A 19,901-nucleotide genomic window follows, 5' to 3' on the forward strand; every position below is an offset into this window, starting at 1 on the left:
CATCGGACACACGCAACATCGCATATGATTATCTTGTTTTCGTCATCTGTTGTCACAAAGTCAGTAAAAATTTGGTTCCTTAGTCAACTAATACGTATTCGTAACTAAATTTTGCAATGCAATCCTTGGTCGTTCTGAAATCAAAACGATACTCATGATAGGATTTGAGAACTGTGGACGGGGGAGGGATACGTCTCAGATGTGGGATTTGAGGTTTTCACGGCGGTGAGTTTGAAGATGGCTGTCTTCTGGGTTGATGCGCCATGTAGTCTGGTAGAAGTTTACAGACATTTCAGAGGTCCTTCTGCCTCCATCATCAGGGCGATCGCCAGTGTAGACCAAAAGCTGAGCTCTCCCGTTCAGTATCAATCTGCCCCGAGTTGCTTGGACATTTCTGATGGCATTTTGCAAAGAAACATTGAAAATCAGCGTCGATAGGCCATCTCCCTCTTTCAGGCCATTCTGAATGGGAAATGTATCGGACAAATGTTTACCTACACGAATTTTAACTAGAGGTTTCACTTAAACCAAATTTAAGCAAAGTATTGTAAAGAGCTTATCTTTTAAATGAGTAATATGCTTTCTTGTAGTCTATAAATAGTTTATAAACTTTCACATAGTACTCAAACTTTTTGTATAGTTTTTGTGTAGAAAATTTCATCAGTTGTAGATCGATTACGACAGGACCCACACTGATGATACCCAACAATTTCATTAACATATGGAAATCAGCCTCGTAAAAAAATCATTGGATAAAATTTTTGGAGGCAGACGATTTGCTGGCACAGGACATGGATGGAGGGCTTTGGTTACTTCGGTGATGAACTCTCGGTTCCCTAAGCCATCTAGTTTGTTAGTTAATTAGGCAGATGATAAGAGGGAAATTTCTCGATAATTATTACAATCAATCTTATCACCCTTCTTACGAATTGGTACAGTAATAGATTCCTTCCACTGATGTGATAATTCTCCTTTCGCCATAAACGTAAAATATATAAGTTTGCGTATGTCGGAGCACAACGTTTCGCCTTCTGCTTTGAAAAAATTTGGCCTGAATCTCATCTGTACACGGGGATTTATACTTTGTCAACTTTTTAATAACAGTTTCCACTTAGATAGCGCTAGGTTCTTATATATCTGCGTAATATTATGAACCCCGTGAACATTTAACACCTGGTTAAAGAAATTGTTTCTACCTACTTAAAACCCTGTTGGGGTCTGCGAGCAGATAACCGTTCTCATCTTTGATAATATTAACTTTGTGTTGGTAATCTTTTCTAAATTCATTTATGAATGTGTATAAATCTCCAATATTTTTTTTCTGTAATTACTTTTAGGTTCATTATTTATTTTTATTTTACGTATTCCCCTTTCTTCTTCCTAAATATTCTAATGGTTTCACATAATAAATTTTGCAGATCACCTCCATTGAATTGACTTGGATTCTGTCACTTTTGTAATACAGTCTTTTTCCATTTGCCTATTAATTTGAACACTTATCATCAAACCATGGTTTGCTACCCTTTAACTTGCGATATCCTAGATTTTTCTTGTCTGAGGTCTTGGTACACTTGATTTTACATGATTTGGTGTTTGGTCGAATTATTTCATCTCATTATTATCGAAGCCTGACTGTGTTTCACTAAACATTGGTGTTCGGGATTACAATTCAAACCACCACTGCCAAGTCACATCAACGTTAACACTCCCATGGGAGACTAGTTGACAATATATATATATATATATATTTATATATATATATGTAAAATTGAACGGATTCATTTAATTATCTCTGGCCTCGTCAGAGGTATTCGTTGTCCATTTGTTCTTTCGTTTAAAATCTCGTCTGTTCAACAACCACGGGACTGCTTTAATTTTCATTAAACTTAAAATTTATGTTTTCTACAGATATTAAAGTTTGTATCGAATATTTCGAACAAACTCCGTTAAGCAGAGATTCTGGTTTACTTCAGAATCTCGCAAAATAAATATATAGTCGACTAAATATTCTTTTGATAAAAACTGTTCAGAAAGGCTTTTATACGACATTTCATTTACGCATTCTCCTGCATATAGTTTTACATTTTAGGAGCATGTTGAAATGTTTTTAGGCTAAGAAAAAAAATTCTCACACATTGCAGTCCAAAGTTTTATCATTGCCAGCACAAATTCTGTTCATTTGATCTGTTCCTTTGCTAAGTTTTGCCAATCTGTGTTTGGAAATACTCCACCGTAATATTCTCCCATTTCCTTCTCCGGCTTCTAAGTGAACGCTTTGGGAAATGTTTCCCTATAAACTGTAAGTACGTCTTTAGTTTTTACCTGAGCAACACGGCCATCCGAACGTAATGTTCTTCGTTCAACCTTGCTAAGAATGTTAGCGGAACCAAATTCCCAGTTATGTAATTACTTTCCGATCAATTTTGAAATTAGTATTTTACAGTTACATCACAAATATAAACATGTAAGTAAATTACACTGATTCGTCGTGATGTTGCAATATTTCTTCCTTTAAACGTTTGCAAGTGTCTAAGCTGACCGAAAATTACTTGCTTTTATGACCCTAAATTCATATTCGTCTTCGATAAGTTAACGTTGATAAAATAATTAACTCGTAGAACCCAATTATTCATATTTTGTACAACATACCAACTTGCTTACATTGAACCAAATATTTTTTTTTAGAAACTTTGCTGTTTGTAGAAATCTTACTGTTAACTCGGTTGAAGGAAAAAATTACTATTTAATTATTTGTGTATTTATTTATTATATCGTCTAGACTTTAGTGATCTGGCTTAATAAATAGCACAGTAATGAGCCTTCAGTTTTCATAAAAGTTATGGAATTCTATGACTAGTTAAGAAACTATTAGTTTCAAAACATGGACTCGGTTCTATGCAGTTACACAGTTAATTAGTTTATTTATTGGGAATCATGAGCGTGGTTTCAGACGTAACAGATCAACAATTGATCAGATATTCTGCATTCGACAGATACTAGGAAAAAATGAGAGTACATTAATTGTTTATAAATTTTCAAAAAGCCTATGACTCTGTTAAGAGAGAAGTGTTATACAATATTCTCATCAAGACCTAGTTTACAGTACTAGATGGGCATTTTTCTACGTCAACCAGTACATTATTTTAAATTATAACACCCGAATGCACGTGTTTAACATTAGAGGTGCAGGAAACTGCGTGAAGATGATTATTTTGTTCTGTTATTTTATATTTTGATTATGGTTTATTTAACGACGTTATCAGGAGCCCAGTCTCACATGATATTTTATTAATGAACAATAAATTAGAGAAACGAAGCGCATATGGGTCCATCTTCAGGTTCTACAATTATCATTGTATCTGCGATTTTAATTCTTTTCACAGAATACCTGTTGCTAAATTGGCTTTGAGGTTTTCACAGCGGTGAGTCTCAAGATGGCTGTCTCCTTTAAAACGTCCGAAATACCACAAGGAAACCTAGTGTATAATGATGTAATATCCTAGTCCACGTCATTCATAATTACAGTCTCTGCTGATTGATTACATAACACCATCAAATTCAATATAAGCGCAACAAGAAAGCTTTATTCTAACTTAAAGATTAATAACCTGAAGGCATTTTAACTCATAGACAGCTTGAACATTCTTAAAATTTAACCAGCATACCATGAAACGGGCATTCAAATTATAATCTTCTTTTCTCTACTGCAGTACATTGTTTTTAAAACCGAGAAAAGTATACAATATTTTTTATTTTCCGTCTATACACAAACTTAAAATAATGTTGTTTAAAATTACTTAAAATTATAACATTCTCAGTAGATACTGCATCTTGTTACATTTTTTGTATCGACGACATGTTTCAATGTGTATTACATCATCATCAGGTCTATCAATTTTAATATATTTTAAAAACTGTTGTACATTTTGCGTTGCGTATATTGGTTATTTTGATTTGTTTAATTTTTAATTTTTTGTCTCTTCTTTTAATTTTGGAGGTTGTACTTGGATGTTTTATACCTGTAAAATTTAATTTTCAAATCCTTATTTTGGATATTGACATAGGAAATATAATAATTTAAAAAATTAATACGTAATATAACGTAATAAAATTTAAATGAATCATAATTATGAAATGTAACAAGATGCAGTATCTACTGAGAATGTTATAATTTTAAGTAATTTTAAACAACATTATTTTAAGTTTGTGTATAGACGGAAAATAAAAAATATTGTATCAATAAAACACAAACATGACGCAATTAAGATATAAACGAGAAAAGTATGTTATACCCTAGGTACGTACCCACCAAGTATAACTGTAGAGAAAACGGGTGGATCCATGCGAATGTTATCTGTTTTAAAATTTTCTAAATATTTAGCAGTTTTATCTATTAGTCTCGAGCACATAAAGAGATTCATCTGAAGATGAAAAATTATGCTGAAACATGTACTGGATGTTAGTAAACATTGAGTCCATAATCAAACTTTATCAAGTTTATCGCCTGTGAGGATTTAATTTTCTGACAGATATTTCTTGGTCAGATAACTTAATGATCAGTCCGTAATGTGGTCCAAAGAAAACTTGTGTGTTCTTGTATTACATTTACTAAGTCTATGAAAACCGTAGCTCCAAATAGACTTGACTGTCCTCGTTTTCTCGTTTGTATTTCTTAATTCAGGAATAAACAAAGTTTATTAAAGTGCTTTAGTGCGTGTAGGGCCTATTTATTAAAACGACGTTTCAGTAATTAACCTACTGTTTCTGTAAAAGGCTGGTGTTTAATTCCGCGGGTGACCTGGTTAATATTCTCATATTTGCGTCATCCGCCATTTATTACGCTGAGGTCTTTAACTTTGTGCCTTAAAGCTTCCAGTGACTGTACAGTTGTTCCGTTTATATCCTCTGACACCCTTTCTCTTTAATCTCAATTACCCAGAGAGTCTTCACATTCCCAGGTGTCATACTCCGAAGCGGAACTTATATGCAACCAATTAGCACAGACCTCCCTCTCCTTCCTACAACAGGATTAATTAAGTGGAAGAGTCATGTTTCCCTGGTTCAAAATGTCTCACTAAGGCACGAGAAGGTAAAATCAGATCATATTCGGTATTCGATACGAGATAAATAGATCACTCGGAAAATTAATTTAATACACCAAAATCTCGCCAAAGGTACAATGCCGTGCTGCATATTAAGCCAGTATTACAAGTGAGATAATAACATTTTTTAAAAAAAATAATCTGTTAGGTACAGGTGGCTTATAATATTTCAAACATTAATATTTATATTTAGAAGAATTTACAGACACTTTTGCACTTGAAATTATAAAAAAAAAACTGGTTAAACCATTGGGAAAATATAAATAAAATACGAAAATATTAACAGCAGAAATTATCACTTATATAAAATGAGCAGTGTCTTGAAGAAGCTGCTTATTAAATATTTCATCTGCCTGTTATGAAATCTGAAGTTTTGTTACCGAATTCACTACAGCCTGTAGTTTGACAAGCATCTAATCCAATAGACGTAAAAGATATATGGAAGTGATTGAAAATTTGATATTCATCACAGTGTTAAAGAGACTATTACATATAGGAAATGATGTACTGAGATAAAATGGATGATGAATGGATGTTCGAAGTACCAGCTATGGTGTGAGGAATAATAGGAAGAATTGTGGAAAAGGAAAGATGATTTTCAGAGTGACTAATCTTTGAAGACAGGGAAATACAGAAAATCTTCTTAACTAATATTTCGGTTCATGTGCGTTTGAGTTTCTTGATGGATTAACCAAGATTTCCCGAAGGATTTTGACAGAGATGTGTTAGGTGGGCGTTAAAAAATTATTGTTTCGGTATTTTCCCCTAAAGTATCGAGTACAACAATCGATCGGCAGACAATCGATACCGAACTACAGTGCTTTCACTGATAAGATGAAAGCAACTGTTACATCCCGGTTCCCGGCTGGAACTGCACTGCTCACCGCCAAGCGCTACAAAGTTTTCTTCGCCCTATAAAACAAAAAATATCAACTTTTCTTTTTTAGCTGTTCTTGTCGAGAGCCAGAAAGTGACGGTTCTATTCAATTTTATCAGAAAACGCATTGTATTTCTAAAAGATTCTGAGTTTCATCAGAACTCGATAATCGACAATTTACCCTTTGATTCTCCAGCTTTAGCCATTAGGATGCGGTCTCCCCATGCGATACTCACATGTGTATGTAACAATTCATCCAGTGCCAGGGATATAAATGCGTGTTATTTTTTTATTTATTTAGTGTTCTGTCTGAGAACAGGTCCATATGAACAGGATCCTTCCATCCTTTTCTCGGACTGGGACCTGTTCATATACGTTCTTGGCAGATGATCCAGAAGTGGTTTGCCATTGCCTTCTTCTGCGTGTAAATGGAGTAATTGTTGGGATGCCACGGAGGAAAACTCCGTGTTGCCTAGACCACGGCCTTGCCCAACACAAGTTATAAATTCGAACCCGAGACCCCAGGATTACAAGGCCAGCGTTCTAACATTGTTCTTAGCTACTATTTTCTTCACACACAATCCCCCCAAACTGGATAGACGTTGACATGTGTTTTTTTTGTTAATAATCTCATAAAGATAATTATTACTGATTTCGATGGTTAACAGAGCAGGGAATTTTTCGTATGCCTACTATCATTAAAATTCAGACTCGATGTTCCACGACAGTTCCATCAATTCTCCAGGACTTCGTTCGACAAATAAATATTTGAATCGTTTATCTTTACAATTTATTGATATGACTTCCAAATCGGTTTTGGACACTATCAGAGCCCTAACGTGTTCATGTTACTTTTCCTCAATTGTGATCGCCAAGGAAACTTGAAATCCTTTAAGAAGACAAATTAGAATGAAAAGCTATTTTAGAGAACGCTTCGGTGATAAAAGGTACAAACTCACCTCTCGCTCATCGTAATGCCAATGACTGTCAGTCAGTATGTACAATTCTATTCAACTGTTCTCCTGGAATTGCACGATAGAAGTATTCAATGTCACAAAGCATGAGAATTCTGTTTCGAAGAACTTAAACGTAATATTTGCCCCTCTAATGGCTCTCCATTCAATGTATCCTTTCATTAAAAAATTCAAGCTCCTGTTTTCATGTACGCGCTGTCGTAATTTCTACATATTTTCCAGAACGGTAATGGAAAACCTTTGGTCTGTGAATATAATAATAACAGAACAAAAAATTATGAATAGAAGATCTCAATCTAAAGGTTTTTGGTCCGATGCAGTTCGTAATATTAATTCTAAGGTGATATTAGTCTCTGCAGAGTTCAATAGATAAATCTGTTCATTTATTTGTGTGTTCATTATTAAGTTCAGTTCTTATTAACTTTCTATAAGCTTTAGTTTCAAACTAAGGACACGCAGTAAGCCAGGCGTACACAAGTCTCGTTTACCCGGACGCTTAAAAAGTATAGCTTTTAGCTGTTTGCAATAACAATATTTAACATTGTCTTCTCATACCTGTGAGGGACTGTCTTCACTTCTAACTTCATCTCTCAGAAATCTCATACTGGCTACTTTTACATCTTCCCTGTTTCCGTTATCAGTATCTAAGTCCCCCTTTCAAATGTAGACATTTTATTTAATTCGTTATAACACATCCTTCTTCATACTTTGAGCGGAGTTTACACTTGTGTTTTCATTTAATTCGCAGTGCGACCACTCATAAAGTTGAACGCAAATTTAATTTCCCGGCTGGCGGCTGGAACTGCATGACTCACCGCCAAGCACTATAAAGTTTTCACGGCAGGAGTCAAGTGTCACTCCATAAAAAATAAACCTTCCTATATTATGGCACTTCATGTCGACATCCGGAAAGTTAGAATTTTGTTAAACTTTATCAGTGAACTTTATCACTTTACTTCTGTAACCTACATTCTCCTTTACACATTTATTTTTCATTATGTTATGTCTCCATTTCGTATCATTTCTGTTCATTTATTTCCACATACAAATGTTGTAATAACATTTATTTTTATCGTGTATGTTTTTGCCTTGTATCTCTGCAACATTTTATTTCCTTTACTTATATTTGGCTGTAAATCATCTTCGTTGTATATAAATATATATATAAATGTATATATAAATTATATAATAATATATAAATATATATAAATGTATATATAAATTATATAATAATATATAAATATATATATATAAATGTTAGATCACAGTGTGAAGTGAAAATTGTTATCTTCTGATTTAATATCTTATTACATTTCTATAGCCCACAGGTTAAATATCAATTTGGTAACTCTGATCCCTCTCGTAAACCTGTGATTAAAAGCAAAAATTTTGTATTTCAACTTAATATTGTTATTCCTGCTTCAATTATTAAGTTCCTTGTATATTATAGGCCTGTGGTTTCTCACATAGTTGCTACCGTATGCCTTCTAGTGGTTAAAAATTCTCTTCAATTTTTTTTTCACTGTAAATACTGAGCTCCAACATGACCTTTTATGTTATTATTATACTAGTTTCAACAAACGTTGTTAAATATTTGAGCACAGTAGTGAACATTCGGATTCTAAGAGACGCAAGAAACTTCTTGGTCAGCTGAGTGACTCTTTGCTTCACAATAACCAGGTCTGCTACGCTCCATACATTATATTCGATGAGGAATTCAGTAAAGTCTCTTTTCAGTGCATGTAACTCTTGTGTGGGAGTCCCTAAGGCCACCTCGATCTTGTTCGAGATCAAAGCTTATTCGTGCGAACAATAATTCAGTCTGTGAGCGTCGGTGCTGGGGGCTATTTTGAAGCCTTTTGTTGTTCAAAGCGAAATGGTTGCTTTTTAACACACTTTTTTTTAATCTCCGGGCGTTTTGAAAGTAGCATTTTGAATCAAAACTGAAATTTAAACAAAATTATTTACGTATATATTTAAAACATTCCTTTTACTGATATTTACTATATATATTACATTACATAGGTGCGTAATTCAATCAAATTCCCTTTATTTTTAATAAAACCTGTAACAAAACTTAAGAGCTTAATGGATGTCATAAATGTTATAGCTTATTTTTTACACGAAAGTAGCAGATTTTAAAAGTCAAATCATATAGATTCTTCTCATTTATCCCTCTTTCTTTCCTTGTTTCCTTCTTCTTGTATTTATTTAATTTCTTTATGTTCAGTATTCAGTTGAAAATTGACTATAACCAAAATGGTCTCGCCGTAGCTCAGGCTGCTTAGTGCCAAATTCGTACTGTATAAACACGGTTTCCATCCAGGGTGACTTGGACAAAGTGGCACTAAAATAGCCTTCTCCCCTATTTCTTCGGTCACCCCCGTCTAATCTTCATTCCACCACTGCTCCATGCTCATCTCTCACCGACCCATAAGCTGTGTCGTAGCCCTGACATTAGAGCGTTATCATGCCCTTGTTCCGAAGTTAAGTCTTCATCCTTGTCTCGACACGAAGCTCGTCTACGAATAAACGGAGCTACGTTTTGCTTAACCAACATATATTTATATCTTCGTATTAATTTCCAGTTGTGTTTACTTGAAACCAACACGTAACTTGATGATAAATTGAGATACTAAATTTCATTAATATCCGTTCATCAAGACAATATATTCGGGTAGATGGACGGCAACAGAAAATCTATCAGATGCTCATAAAATGAATGTTCGTGGTTGAGTTAACAGTTCTCGTTAAAAATTTGGGGATTTCCAGGTTTGATTCCAATTTCTGAGAACTTGTATCCTTGAGTTTCGAAGACTGGTTTGAGCATTTGCAGTTTTCCTCTCGTCTGACGTTGATGAAGTGAAGACCCATAACATTTTTTTTCTAGACGTTCATTAGAGACTTTTCCTTTGTGATATTAGGTACCAGATTCGAAATTTACTTGTAAAAGTAGAAATTCAACAGTTAATTATAAATGTATTGAGACTACGCGCCTTCATTGTTCAGAAATAATAGTTCACGAACTACAAAACTCTCCAAGGACAGTCCCTGATTGGCTTCAAATTGAACAATACTTTAGGCACAAAATAATTTTGTCCTCAGATCTAATTAAGACTAACGCGTCAAGATACTGAACATTTAATACTTCAAGAGTCTGCACTTTATAAAATGGGTCGTGTCTTCGTATCTGGGGAAAACTGCCTTCAGTCTGGAACTTCGAGGTCTTTATTTTTCAACATTTGTTCGGTAATGTCATCATACAAAGAGAAATGTAGCCATAAAAATATGCGATAAAATTTACTAAGTGTTCATCAGTTTTTTTAAATACATAAAACCCGAAATAAAATTTACAGACCGGCAGTGGATCGCTTACCATAGGTTTTATCACAACATCTAAAAGACAAGGACATCGATATTTTCATAAAACCGTATTTTATATTACAAGAGAGTCTTCTGTGCTTGCGAGAATTTTACGACGCTGTAGAATTTGATTCTCATTGTGTTGAAGAAGTAGCTAACAGTTCAGGTGTTTTTAAATTAACTTATTTTATTTATTCTCAGTAACTGGGTAGCCAGTAACAAATGAGGTAATATTTCCATCTTTACCCTTTGTGAGCTCATTTGTAGAGAAAAAAGATTATTCTCAATTAAATGGGTAAAATTTCTACAGACAGAGATAAACTTTATCTAAACTATGAGATGATAAAGTTGCGTCATATTGTGATAAATATATATTTGTTTAAATCTTGTCAGTCTAATTACAATAAAATACCTATTAAAAATATTAAAATATTACCATAATTAACATTTAAATATTTAAAATATATTAAATGATGTTCTCTATCGAAATGTTCGATTTACATTAGATCATCACTTTTTTACACGACATGTTTCGGTTCTAAAAAAACTATCTTCAGGTGTATAAAATTATATAAACTTAAATATAATTTCTTAGAAATTCTAATTAATTACAATTTCTAAGAAAACATCATTTGAAATCTGATAAACATCTGACTAAAAGTTGCATTTAAGAAATTATATTTAAGTTTATATAATTTTATACACCTGAAGATGGTTCTTATAGAACTGAAACATGTCGTGAAAAAAGTAAATGATCTAATGTAAATCGAACATTTCGATAGAGAACATCATTTAATATATTTTAAATATTTAAATGTTAATTATGGTAATATTTTAATATTTAATAGGAATTTTATTGTGATTAGACTGATAAGATTTAAACAAATATTTATCTAAACTACTAATCCAGTTCCCGGAGATGTGTGTGTCTAAGTACATTGCCCGGTGAACAACTTCTCTTTATTTATTTGAATAATCACTTGATATGTTCACACCCTGTCATGTTCGTACAATCAATTTAACTTAACTTAAAAGGCAACACTTAGCTTGAGAAAGTTTTGTTCGTTAATGTACTTCATAATTTGCACTCTTCAACACATATTATGATCACGAAATCAACTAGAAATAGATGGAACCTAATATGTAACACACATGTGAGATATTTGCACAGAATTTGGTCATAAAATCTTAATTTCTTATGTAATGGCGCGAAAACAATACATTGGATCTTAAACGAGTGGGAGGGAATTGGAATCATCTGCCTCATCTTACTGACCGAGGACTGGTTCTTGTGAAAATAGTAACAATCCTGAAGATGGCAGTCTTCTGAGTTGTTGCGCAGTGTAGACGTTTAACGACATTTCAGAGGTCTATGGTGCCTCTATCATAAGGGTGATCTCTCATAGCCCTATAGATGGAGGCAACAAGGACCTCCGAAACGTCGGTAAACTTCTACCAGAATATAGTGTAATTGCGTCATATTGTGAATATTATAACAATTATTTATTTGAATCCGTCTGATCACAATATTTAAAATTTCTTATAATTAAGATAATAAAATATTTAATTCATGTTCCATATCGATTGATCGATTTACATTTCGGAACATGTAAGGCTTTTTAAGAGACTTACGAAGCAATTGTCCAAGTCGAGCTTCAAATTCATTGAACTGTTTCTTGTTCTCAAATTTCACTTTTCCTAATGCGGTTACACTTCAGGTTAGACACAAGACGATGTTTTGTAAAAATTGTCTTTTTTTCCTACACGAAAGTAATCTTTAACAAAACTGAGTCATATTTAATTTTTATCATCGGCTAGATGCAACCGACGAGGTGATCACACATGGCACAAACGTTGTGCCGCGGTCTAACCAACAAATTTCTTCTTAAGATATTGTATGTGCGTCATATTGTGATTTATTTAAATAGTATTAAAAATATATTAAAATTAATATCTTAAAAATCAGTAAAAGTCAGTAATTCAGTTGGAGAGTTTATAACAGAACACCTGATGATGGTTATTTATAGCCGAAACATGTCGTAAAATGTTCCACATGTAAATCGAGTACTCGATACGGAACGTAAAATGATATTTTAATCTTTTAATTATCTTATATTGTGATTGACGGCCAATTTTAATATATTTTTAATACTATTTAAATTTCTTCTTATATAATATGGACACAGTAATTCAGGCGATTGGTAACTTGTTCACAGGGGCCACGTTCACAATTCTGACTCTCCTGTCAAGCCTCAACAGTTGTGTGAACCCTTGGATTTACCTGGCTTTCAACAGAGAACTGGTACGCCTTCTCAAACAACAACTGACCTGCAGAGGACGTGAGACATCGAGCTACCGCGGCGCGTCCGGAGGCAGTGGTTCATCCACCGGAACGCCCGGAGACACCGGAGTTTACAAGAGAAAGAGTTTCAGCAAACATGGCAATTCAGTCGTTGTAACAAAGACGACGTTTATTGAAGATAATTCCTGTCGTGGGGTGCCATCTTCAGGGAGTCGCTGTTCGGTTGATACTATAAGGGAAAGGCGTTCATCGGGACAACGTCGTATATCTCAACTTGCCAACTCCCTGTTTGTCAGGAACTCGGCACTTTCTGTGGCTGCATCAACTTGTTGTCGAGCTGAATCTGAAGACAGTGACGTACACAAGAACACTTTTAGGTATGACACTGCAGGGCCTTACAGAGGGCTCAATAGAGCAGGTGCTATTAGGAAGAAGTCTAATGTTGAAGCCAGCAATATTCAGCCTGGTTTTGAAAGTGTTGCCAACGAAAGGAAATATTACTCTTATTCGCTTACACCTAAGAAGGAGGGAAATTCATTGTCTGGAAGCAGAATAATAAAAATTGGTGATCCTGCGAAAGTTGGTGTTACAAATCAGGTTATGGCTCTGCTCCACAACGAACCGGAAGTTGGACGTCGGATGCAAGTTCAGTTCTGACAAAGAGCAAACTATGTACCTCAGGAAATAAATTTCTCCGTTACAACGTTTCTATAAATTCTGTGCTGACGACAACCAAAACTTATTCAGTTTATTTTATTTGTAGTGTTCTGTCTGACGACAGGTCCATATGAACAGGATCCTTCCATCCTTTTCTCGGACTGGGACCTGTTCATATACGTTCTTGGCAGATGATCCAGAAGTGGTTTGCCATTGCCTTCTTCTGTGTGTGAATGGAGTAATTGTTGGGATGCCACGGAGGAAAACTCCGTGTTGCCTAGACCACGGCCTTGCCCAACACAAGTTATAAATTCGGGCACCGCCGGGAATCGAACCCGAGACCCCAGGATTACTTATTCAGTAGGCAGAGGAAATTATTTTATGATCCGCGTAATTCTGTGTGGTGCTGTACAATTAAAATGAAATTGCGACTATCCAGTACCAGTTTTATCTTAACCAATCGTGTTTGAGTTGCGTGCAGATAACAGCAAAGTGCGTCTCATTAAAATAAGAATGTGATTCGTCAACTGACATCAGACAAGACACTTTTCATATTTGTCCAATGTGAAAGTCTGTGTGTACAGAGAGATAACATATAACAAAATATTGCAGGATTTGAGGTTTTGACAGCGGTGAGTTTGAAGATTTCTGTCTTCTATAACAAAATACTACCGCATATTCCATATTCGAAAATTTGTTTTTTTTAAATTTCTCATTAAGGATAAGAAACAATTTCACGAGCACTCATTATTATTCCACCATGTAATTGTTAATCCTTTGCCAAAATAAGATTTTATTATAGATTTAGAATGATATTTTCCCACTGATATAGAATGTTTAAATAATCTGAAGAACTTCTATTATACTATAAGAAATAAGTCTTAGAGAATCACTGCCTATTACGCAGTATTAATTTTACAATTTTAATTACTCTGAGTGGTGTTTTCTTATCGATTCACTGTTGATATAAAAAATTAAATGCAGATAGTACAAAATGTCCCGCTTCATGTTACCGTGTCATTGTTTGTAAATGATATTATTTATTAGTCTAGAATTTTATCTTCGTTATTATTGAAATTCTTTTCTCTCTGTAAATGGTTTATCAGCCATATTAATTATCCCACAAATTTCTAATCTTTCTTGTTTATAATTTCTCGTACATCAATTACTTTGAAAAAATTAAATCCTATCAGACAATTACAACATACTAATTCAATATTCAATGTCAACGAAGTAAAAGCTCAAAGGATAATGCTTTAATACAAAGAAAAGATGTGAAATTTTGTGAGATAAATCTTTCACTTCGGTAAAGATGCTGATAATTTTTTTTTTTGAGAGCTGTCACATCGTGTGGACTTGTAGAAAGATACCAATACTTTGGGGGTGGGGGACATGCTGTCTATTTCTTCAGGATACCCTTACGAGTTCACATGAACTCAAAATTCAGAAGAACAAAAACTACTGTGTTAAAAATAATTTTTGGAAGTTTAAACTGAAGAATTCCACAACAGTCGCTCATAATACAGTGTAATTCCTTTGTTATAAGTCACACAACTAACTTAGTTAAGTGTTACCGTGGTAACTCATGTGCAGTACATGCAATGTTACGATCGTAATTGTGTATTTATTGTAAGCAGGGCCGGTCGAATCCTTTCTAAAGTCCTTTGATAACGCCCTCCACCACACACTTCAGTTACTGTTATACAAATCTAAATGTTTCTAAAAATGATGTGTTAGAGTAAATTTGACTATTATTCTGGAAACTATCAATTTTCTTGGTTTATTTCCAAATACATCGTTTTGACATCTACAAATACAAAACCAATAGATTGTTAAGTTGGCCCTCTTTGAGCAACCTAGAGCCATTCTCATTCAAAATTGCCCGTGCCTATCCTCCCCTCATTTTGTAAATGATGCAAGAAACTAATCCAGCTTCCAATACGATGCGTTTGGAAAAAAAAAAAAAAAAAATTTAAATATGTTGAGAGTGACAAAACCTTTTTAAACTAATTTTCACCGCCTTGTGCTAATGCACGTGTTTCCCGTCCCCCCCCCCTCTTTTCCAGTCTGGCCGGCCTTACGCGTATTTATTATAGCTTACTTGTACATGGTTGTATCCCTTTAAAATTAAAATTTAAATTTTAATATGTACGTTTAATATTATTAATATCCGATGACTATAATCTTTTTATAAAATATGAGGTCACTTTTGCTTGCTGGCGAGAAGTTAAAATGTCATAATACTTTATTGTAGCCACCAAAATTCTAATCATAGATTTAACTCGGCCACGAGGTTTTTATAAATTATTAAAAATGTGATAACAAAAGTAATATATATTTAATGTGCTTCAATTTCATGAATTTGTACATCTGGCCGCATAGTTTAGTTATATTCGTAACAGGTCACGTAAAGGCTACGAAAACCATATTTTTGTCATTGGTTTTATATAACAGATTTATTGTTTCGGGGAGAAAACTGTTTAGTAGAAAAGTTAAAAATGATATACTGAAGTCGTTCTTGTCTACAGTGTTATCAGTGTTATGTAATTTGAGGCCTCTAATTTGTAAATCTGATTAATGTGTATGTAATTATTTATCAATTGTATGTTAAGAATTTATAGTAGGTGTACAAATAACATATGTTATATTTTTTAAAATGTAGATTAATCGAATACAATTATGATCTCTACTGTATTGAAAAAAAATCTCGTGACTCAGAAATGTGTTGTAAGTACACTGTTATAAAGTAAAAGTTAACATAATGATTCTGCATTACGTTCGACAAATGATAAGGGAGATTTATGGCGTCCGTGTAAGTTAGAAAGTTCCAGTGAAAATAGGCTTGAAAATGCTTCTCCAAACGATTATTGGTCAATGTATCTTATAAGCAAAAATTTCTGGTAGGAGTTAAGTAATATTTCTCCGTAGATATTCACCTCAACTGCTAAGAATATAAAATCTTGCTTAGAAACAAAAGTGTTTACACTTTAAAGGACGGTTTATCAGTCGTTGTTACGAGGATCCTGTGTCATGGCCACTAAGTTCATCTACCTCTGTCCGATAAACTTTACTTTGTTGGCTTCCAAGAAAAGTTCTGCTTTAATCAACTTAGTTGACGTCAGACAGCATACAGGATGCACGAAGTGAAATTTTTAACACACTAGGGGTTCTAAACGCGTCCAATCCTCGTTTCGACATTGTGCTGATGAATGTGTTCATGCCCATGGAGGGCATTTTAGAGATGAATGTAACATTACACTCTTTAATTTCATCCTCTGTTACCTTTTAGAGAAGCATATCTGAACCTATTGGAAATTATTGACTTATATGGATGTACTAATGATTCCCTGACGTATTGGCATATAATTTAAAAATATCCTGTATAATAAGAAATATTACGAAAATATTATATCAAATCTAAAACTTCTTGACGATGGTGAAGAGTCAATTGAATAAAAAAAATTTTGGATATTATCCATCGTCTAGTAAATATAAAACGTAAAAACGACGTTTCGGAGATGGGACTCTATCTCCGTCTTCAGGTTCCTACTCAGTTGGGCCCACTAGATAGAGCTAATCCCTATCTTACTAGACGATGGATAATATCCAAAAAAGAATTTATTCAATTGACGAAAATATTAATTTAATAATAGTAACTTATAGTTTACTATTTCGCGATCGAAACAAATCCTGTAAATACGCAAGAAAGGAGCTGCTTCAATGTAGTAGTTTACGAGCAAGACGTGTCTATCACAATATTTCTGTGACATCTTGTTTCATATTTAGCGTGCCTGATAATATTCTCCATCGAAATAACTCAACACGAGACACTTTGTCATATAAACAGGCAAAAGATGCGTGCATTTGATTATTTATTTTAGAACAAAAAAAACAAATAATTTCCTAAATAATGTCACGCTCTATTTGAGTTTGTACAATTCTTAATAAGTTCACACATTTTATATTCTATACCTTAAAAAGCAGCTGAAATGAGCAGTGTTTTCAAAAATCCAAACATTTCTTGGCATCGTTTTCAGTATTAATTTCTTTCTACGTTGATTTTACTCCCTGAATCCCCTCTTTTTGTCAAAAATTTCTTGTCTTTGTATTTTCTTATTATTTTTTAAATCGTCGTATACGCGTTTCGTCAAAGACCATATTTAATTAATGCTCAGAAGACGGCGTGGATTAGCGAGGGAAATAACAAATTGGTTTTCTGAAACAATAGAAAGGCTAGGTTAGGTTAGGTTAGGTTAGGTTACGTTAGGTTAGGTTAGGTTAGGTTACGTTAGGTTAGGTTAGGTTAGGTTAGGTTAGGTTATGTTAGGTTACGTTAGGTTAGGTTAGGTTACGTTAGGTTAGGTTAGGTTAGGTTAGGATAGGTTAGGTTAGGTTAGGTTAGGTTAGGTTAGGCTAGGCTAGGTTAGGTTAGGTTAGGTTAGGTTACGTTAGGTTAGGTTAGGTTAGATTAGATTAGATTAGATTAGATTAGGTTAGGTTAGGTTAGGTTAGGTTAGGTTAGGTTTGGTTAGATTAGGTTAGGTTAGGTTAGGTTAGGTTAGGTTAGGTTAGGTTACGTTAGGTTAGGTTAGGTTAGGTTACGTTAGGTTAGGTTAGGTTAGGTTAGGTTAGGTTAGGTTACGTTAGGTTAGGTTAGGTTACGTTAGGTTAGGTTAGGTTAGGTTAGGATAGGTTAGGTTAGGTTAGGTTAGGTTAGGTTAGGCTAGGCTAGGTTAGGTTAGGTTAGGTTAGGTTACGTTAGGTTAGGTTAGGTTAGATTAGATTAGATTAGATTAGATTAGGTTAGGTTAGGTTAGGTTAGGTTAGGTTAGGTTTGGTTAGATTAGGTTAGGTTAGGTTAGGTTAGGTTAGGTTAGGTTACGTTAGGTTAGGTTAGGTTAGGTTACGTTAGGTTAGGTTAGGTTAGGTTAGGTTAGGTTAGGTTAGGTTACGTTAGGTTAGGTTAGGTTACGTTAGGTTAGGTTAGGTTAGGTTAGGATAGGTTAGGTTAGGTTAGGTTAGGTTAGGTTAGGCTAGGCTAGGTTAGGTTAGGTTAGGTTAGGTTACGTTAGGTTAGGTTAGGTTACGTTAGGTTAGGTTAGGTTAGGTTAGGTTAGGTTAGGTTACGTTAGGTTAGGTTAGGTTATGTTAGGTTAGGTTAGGTTAGGTTAGGTTAGGTTAGGTTAGGATAGGTTAGGTTAGGTTAGGTTAGGTTAGGTTAGGCTAGGCTAGGTTAGGTTAGGTTAGGATAGGTTAGGTTAGATTATTGACACGAATGCGCAGAAGACAATGCATAATTATCGCCAGCCAATGGGAAAGTTTTGTAGAATTTGGTTATGTTGTTTAGATTCGGTTATTTTAACTTATTTTAGGTAAGTCTGGGTTAGTGATGATCACGTACGGAATACAACACGAAATTATCAACTGCCAATAAAAAATATTCGTTTAAATGTTATGTTGGATAAATTTGAGTTAGGTTAGGTTGCGATAGGTTACTCTTACACGTGCACAGACGACCATCACCTGCTGAGATCTGAAATTGCTTGACTGTGGTTATGTTGGGGTCTGCAGTGGCCGCGCGGTCTGAGGCGTGGGCCATGTTCCACTTCGTCGCTGGGACCGTGGGTTCGAATCCCACTCAAGCCATGGATGTTTTTCTGTGTTGTGCTGTCCTGTGTACAGGTAGAAGCCTTGCGACTGACCGATCCCTCATCCAAGGAGTCCTACCGAATGTCTGTAGATCGAGCCAACGAAAAGTTGGGACCCGCAGTGCTCAGGCACTTGAAGAACGGGTCGTTCCCAGTATCCAGTGCAGGCGACTATGCACAATTATCATCCGCAAATGGAAAGAGTTTGTTGCATTTTCTTATATTAATATAATATAATATGATTATAATAGGAGGGTTGTAAATTTCGTTATGCTAGTTTGGTAAAATTTCGGTATAGTTTACAAGGTTGGTTTGTGATACGTTAAGTTACTGACTCGTATATCGTTGGAATACGTAGGGTTAATGATGTGCTTCTGCAGATGAACTTGCTCAATGTTCAGTTGCTTTTAGGATATATTCGTGAACACCGTTATTTTTGGTTGGACTGAGTGAGCTTAGGGTAGATTAGGTTAGTATGTTATGTGATCTCACGAGTAAGCAGCCTCTTTCAAGCAGACCAAACGAAGAACAAGTAGATTAACTCGATTGAAGACATCGGATACGGTTGAAATACTGAGACGACGGACATGTCGGCTTCTAGAACTGCACAATCCGTAATCAGACTCCGAAGAACTTAAAGGCCGCCATTCACGATCGCTCCATCGCGCCATCGTATCGTGAATGAGGGAATCGGCGATCGAGCCACTCCAAATCGGTTCGTGAGTGGCGGAAACGTGGTCCATTCTCATGCCAGTCTGCCACGAGCCTTCGTCCAGTGAAGTCCAAGCTTGTATAATGTCGGGTCGTGAGTTTGTTATTGAGGTGATTGAGAAATATAGAGAGTTGCCATGTTTGTGGCAGATAAGTAATGAAGACTATCATGATAAAGCTAAAATAAGCTTAGCAACGGAAGAATTGGTGGTTTTATTTAAAACCAAAGATCCTACCGCCAACAAAGAAATGTTCAAAAAATAAATT

At 34.7% G+C, this 19,901-nt stretch overlaps 1 protein-coding gene across 2 annotated transcripts in view; it reads left to right on the plus strand.

The window, feature by feature from the left end:
* Positions 1 to 13,389, plus strand: part of LOC110840052 (oxytocin receptor A) — a 186,246-nt gene extending 172,857 nt beyond the window's left edge. For both annotated transcript variants that reach the window (XM_087348339.1, XM_087348341.1), the window contains one exon: positions 12,533 to 13,389. In XM_087348339.1, the coding sequence (XP_087204465.1) occupies positions 12,533 to 13,275 (743 nt within the window). In that variant the 3' untranslated portion in view covers positions 13,276 to 13,389. The remainder of the gene's footprint in view (positions 1 to 12,532) is intronic.
* The last annotated feature ends 6,512 nt before the right edge of the window (positions 13,390 to 19,901 follow it).

The sequence above is a fragment of the Zootermopsis nevadensis genome, unplaced genomic scaffold (genome assembly GCF_977971745.1).
Source record: "Zootermopsis nevadensis isolate Lab colony 2312 unplaced genomic scaffold, Znev_1.0 Znev_ptg000013l, whole genome shotgun sequence".
Lineage (NCBI taxonomy): Eukaryota > Metazoa > Arthropoda > Insecta > Blattodea > Termopsidae > Zootermopsis > Zootermopsis nevadensis.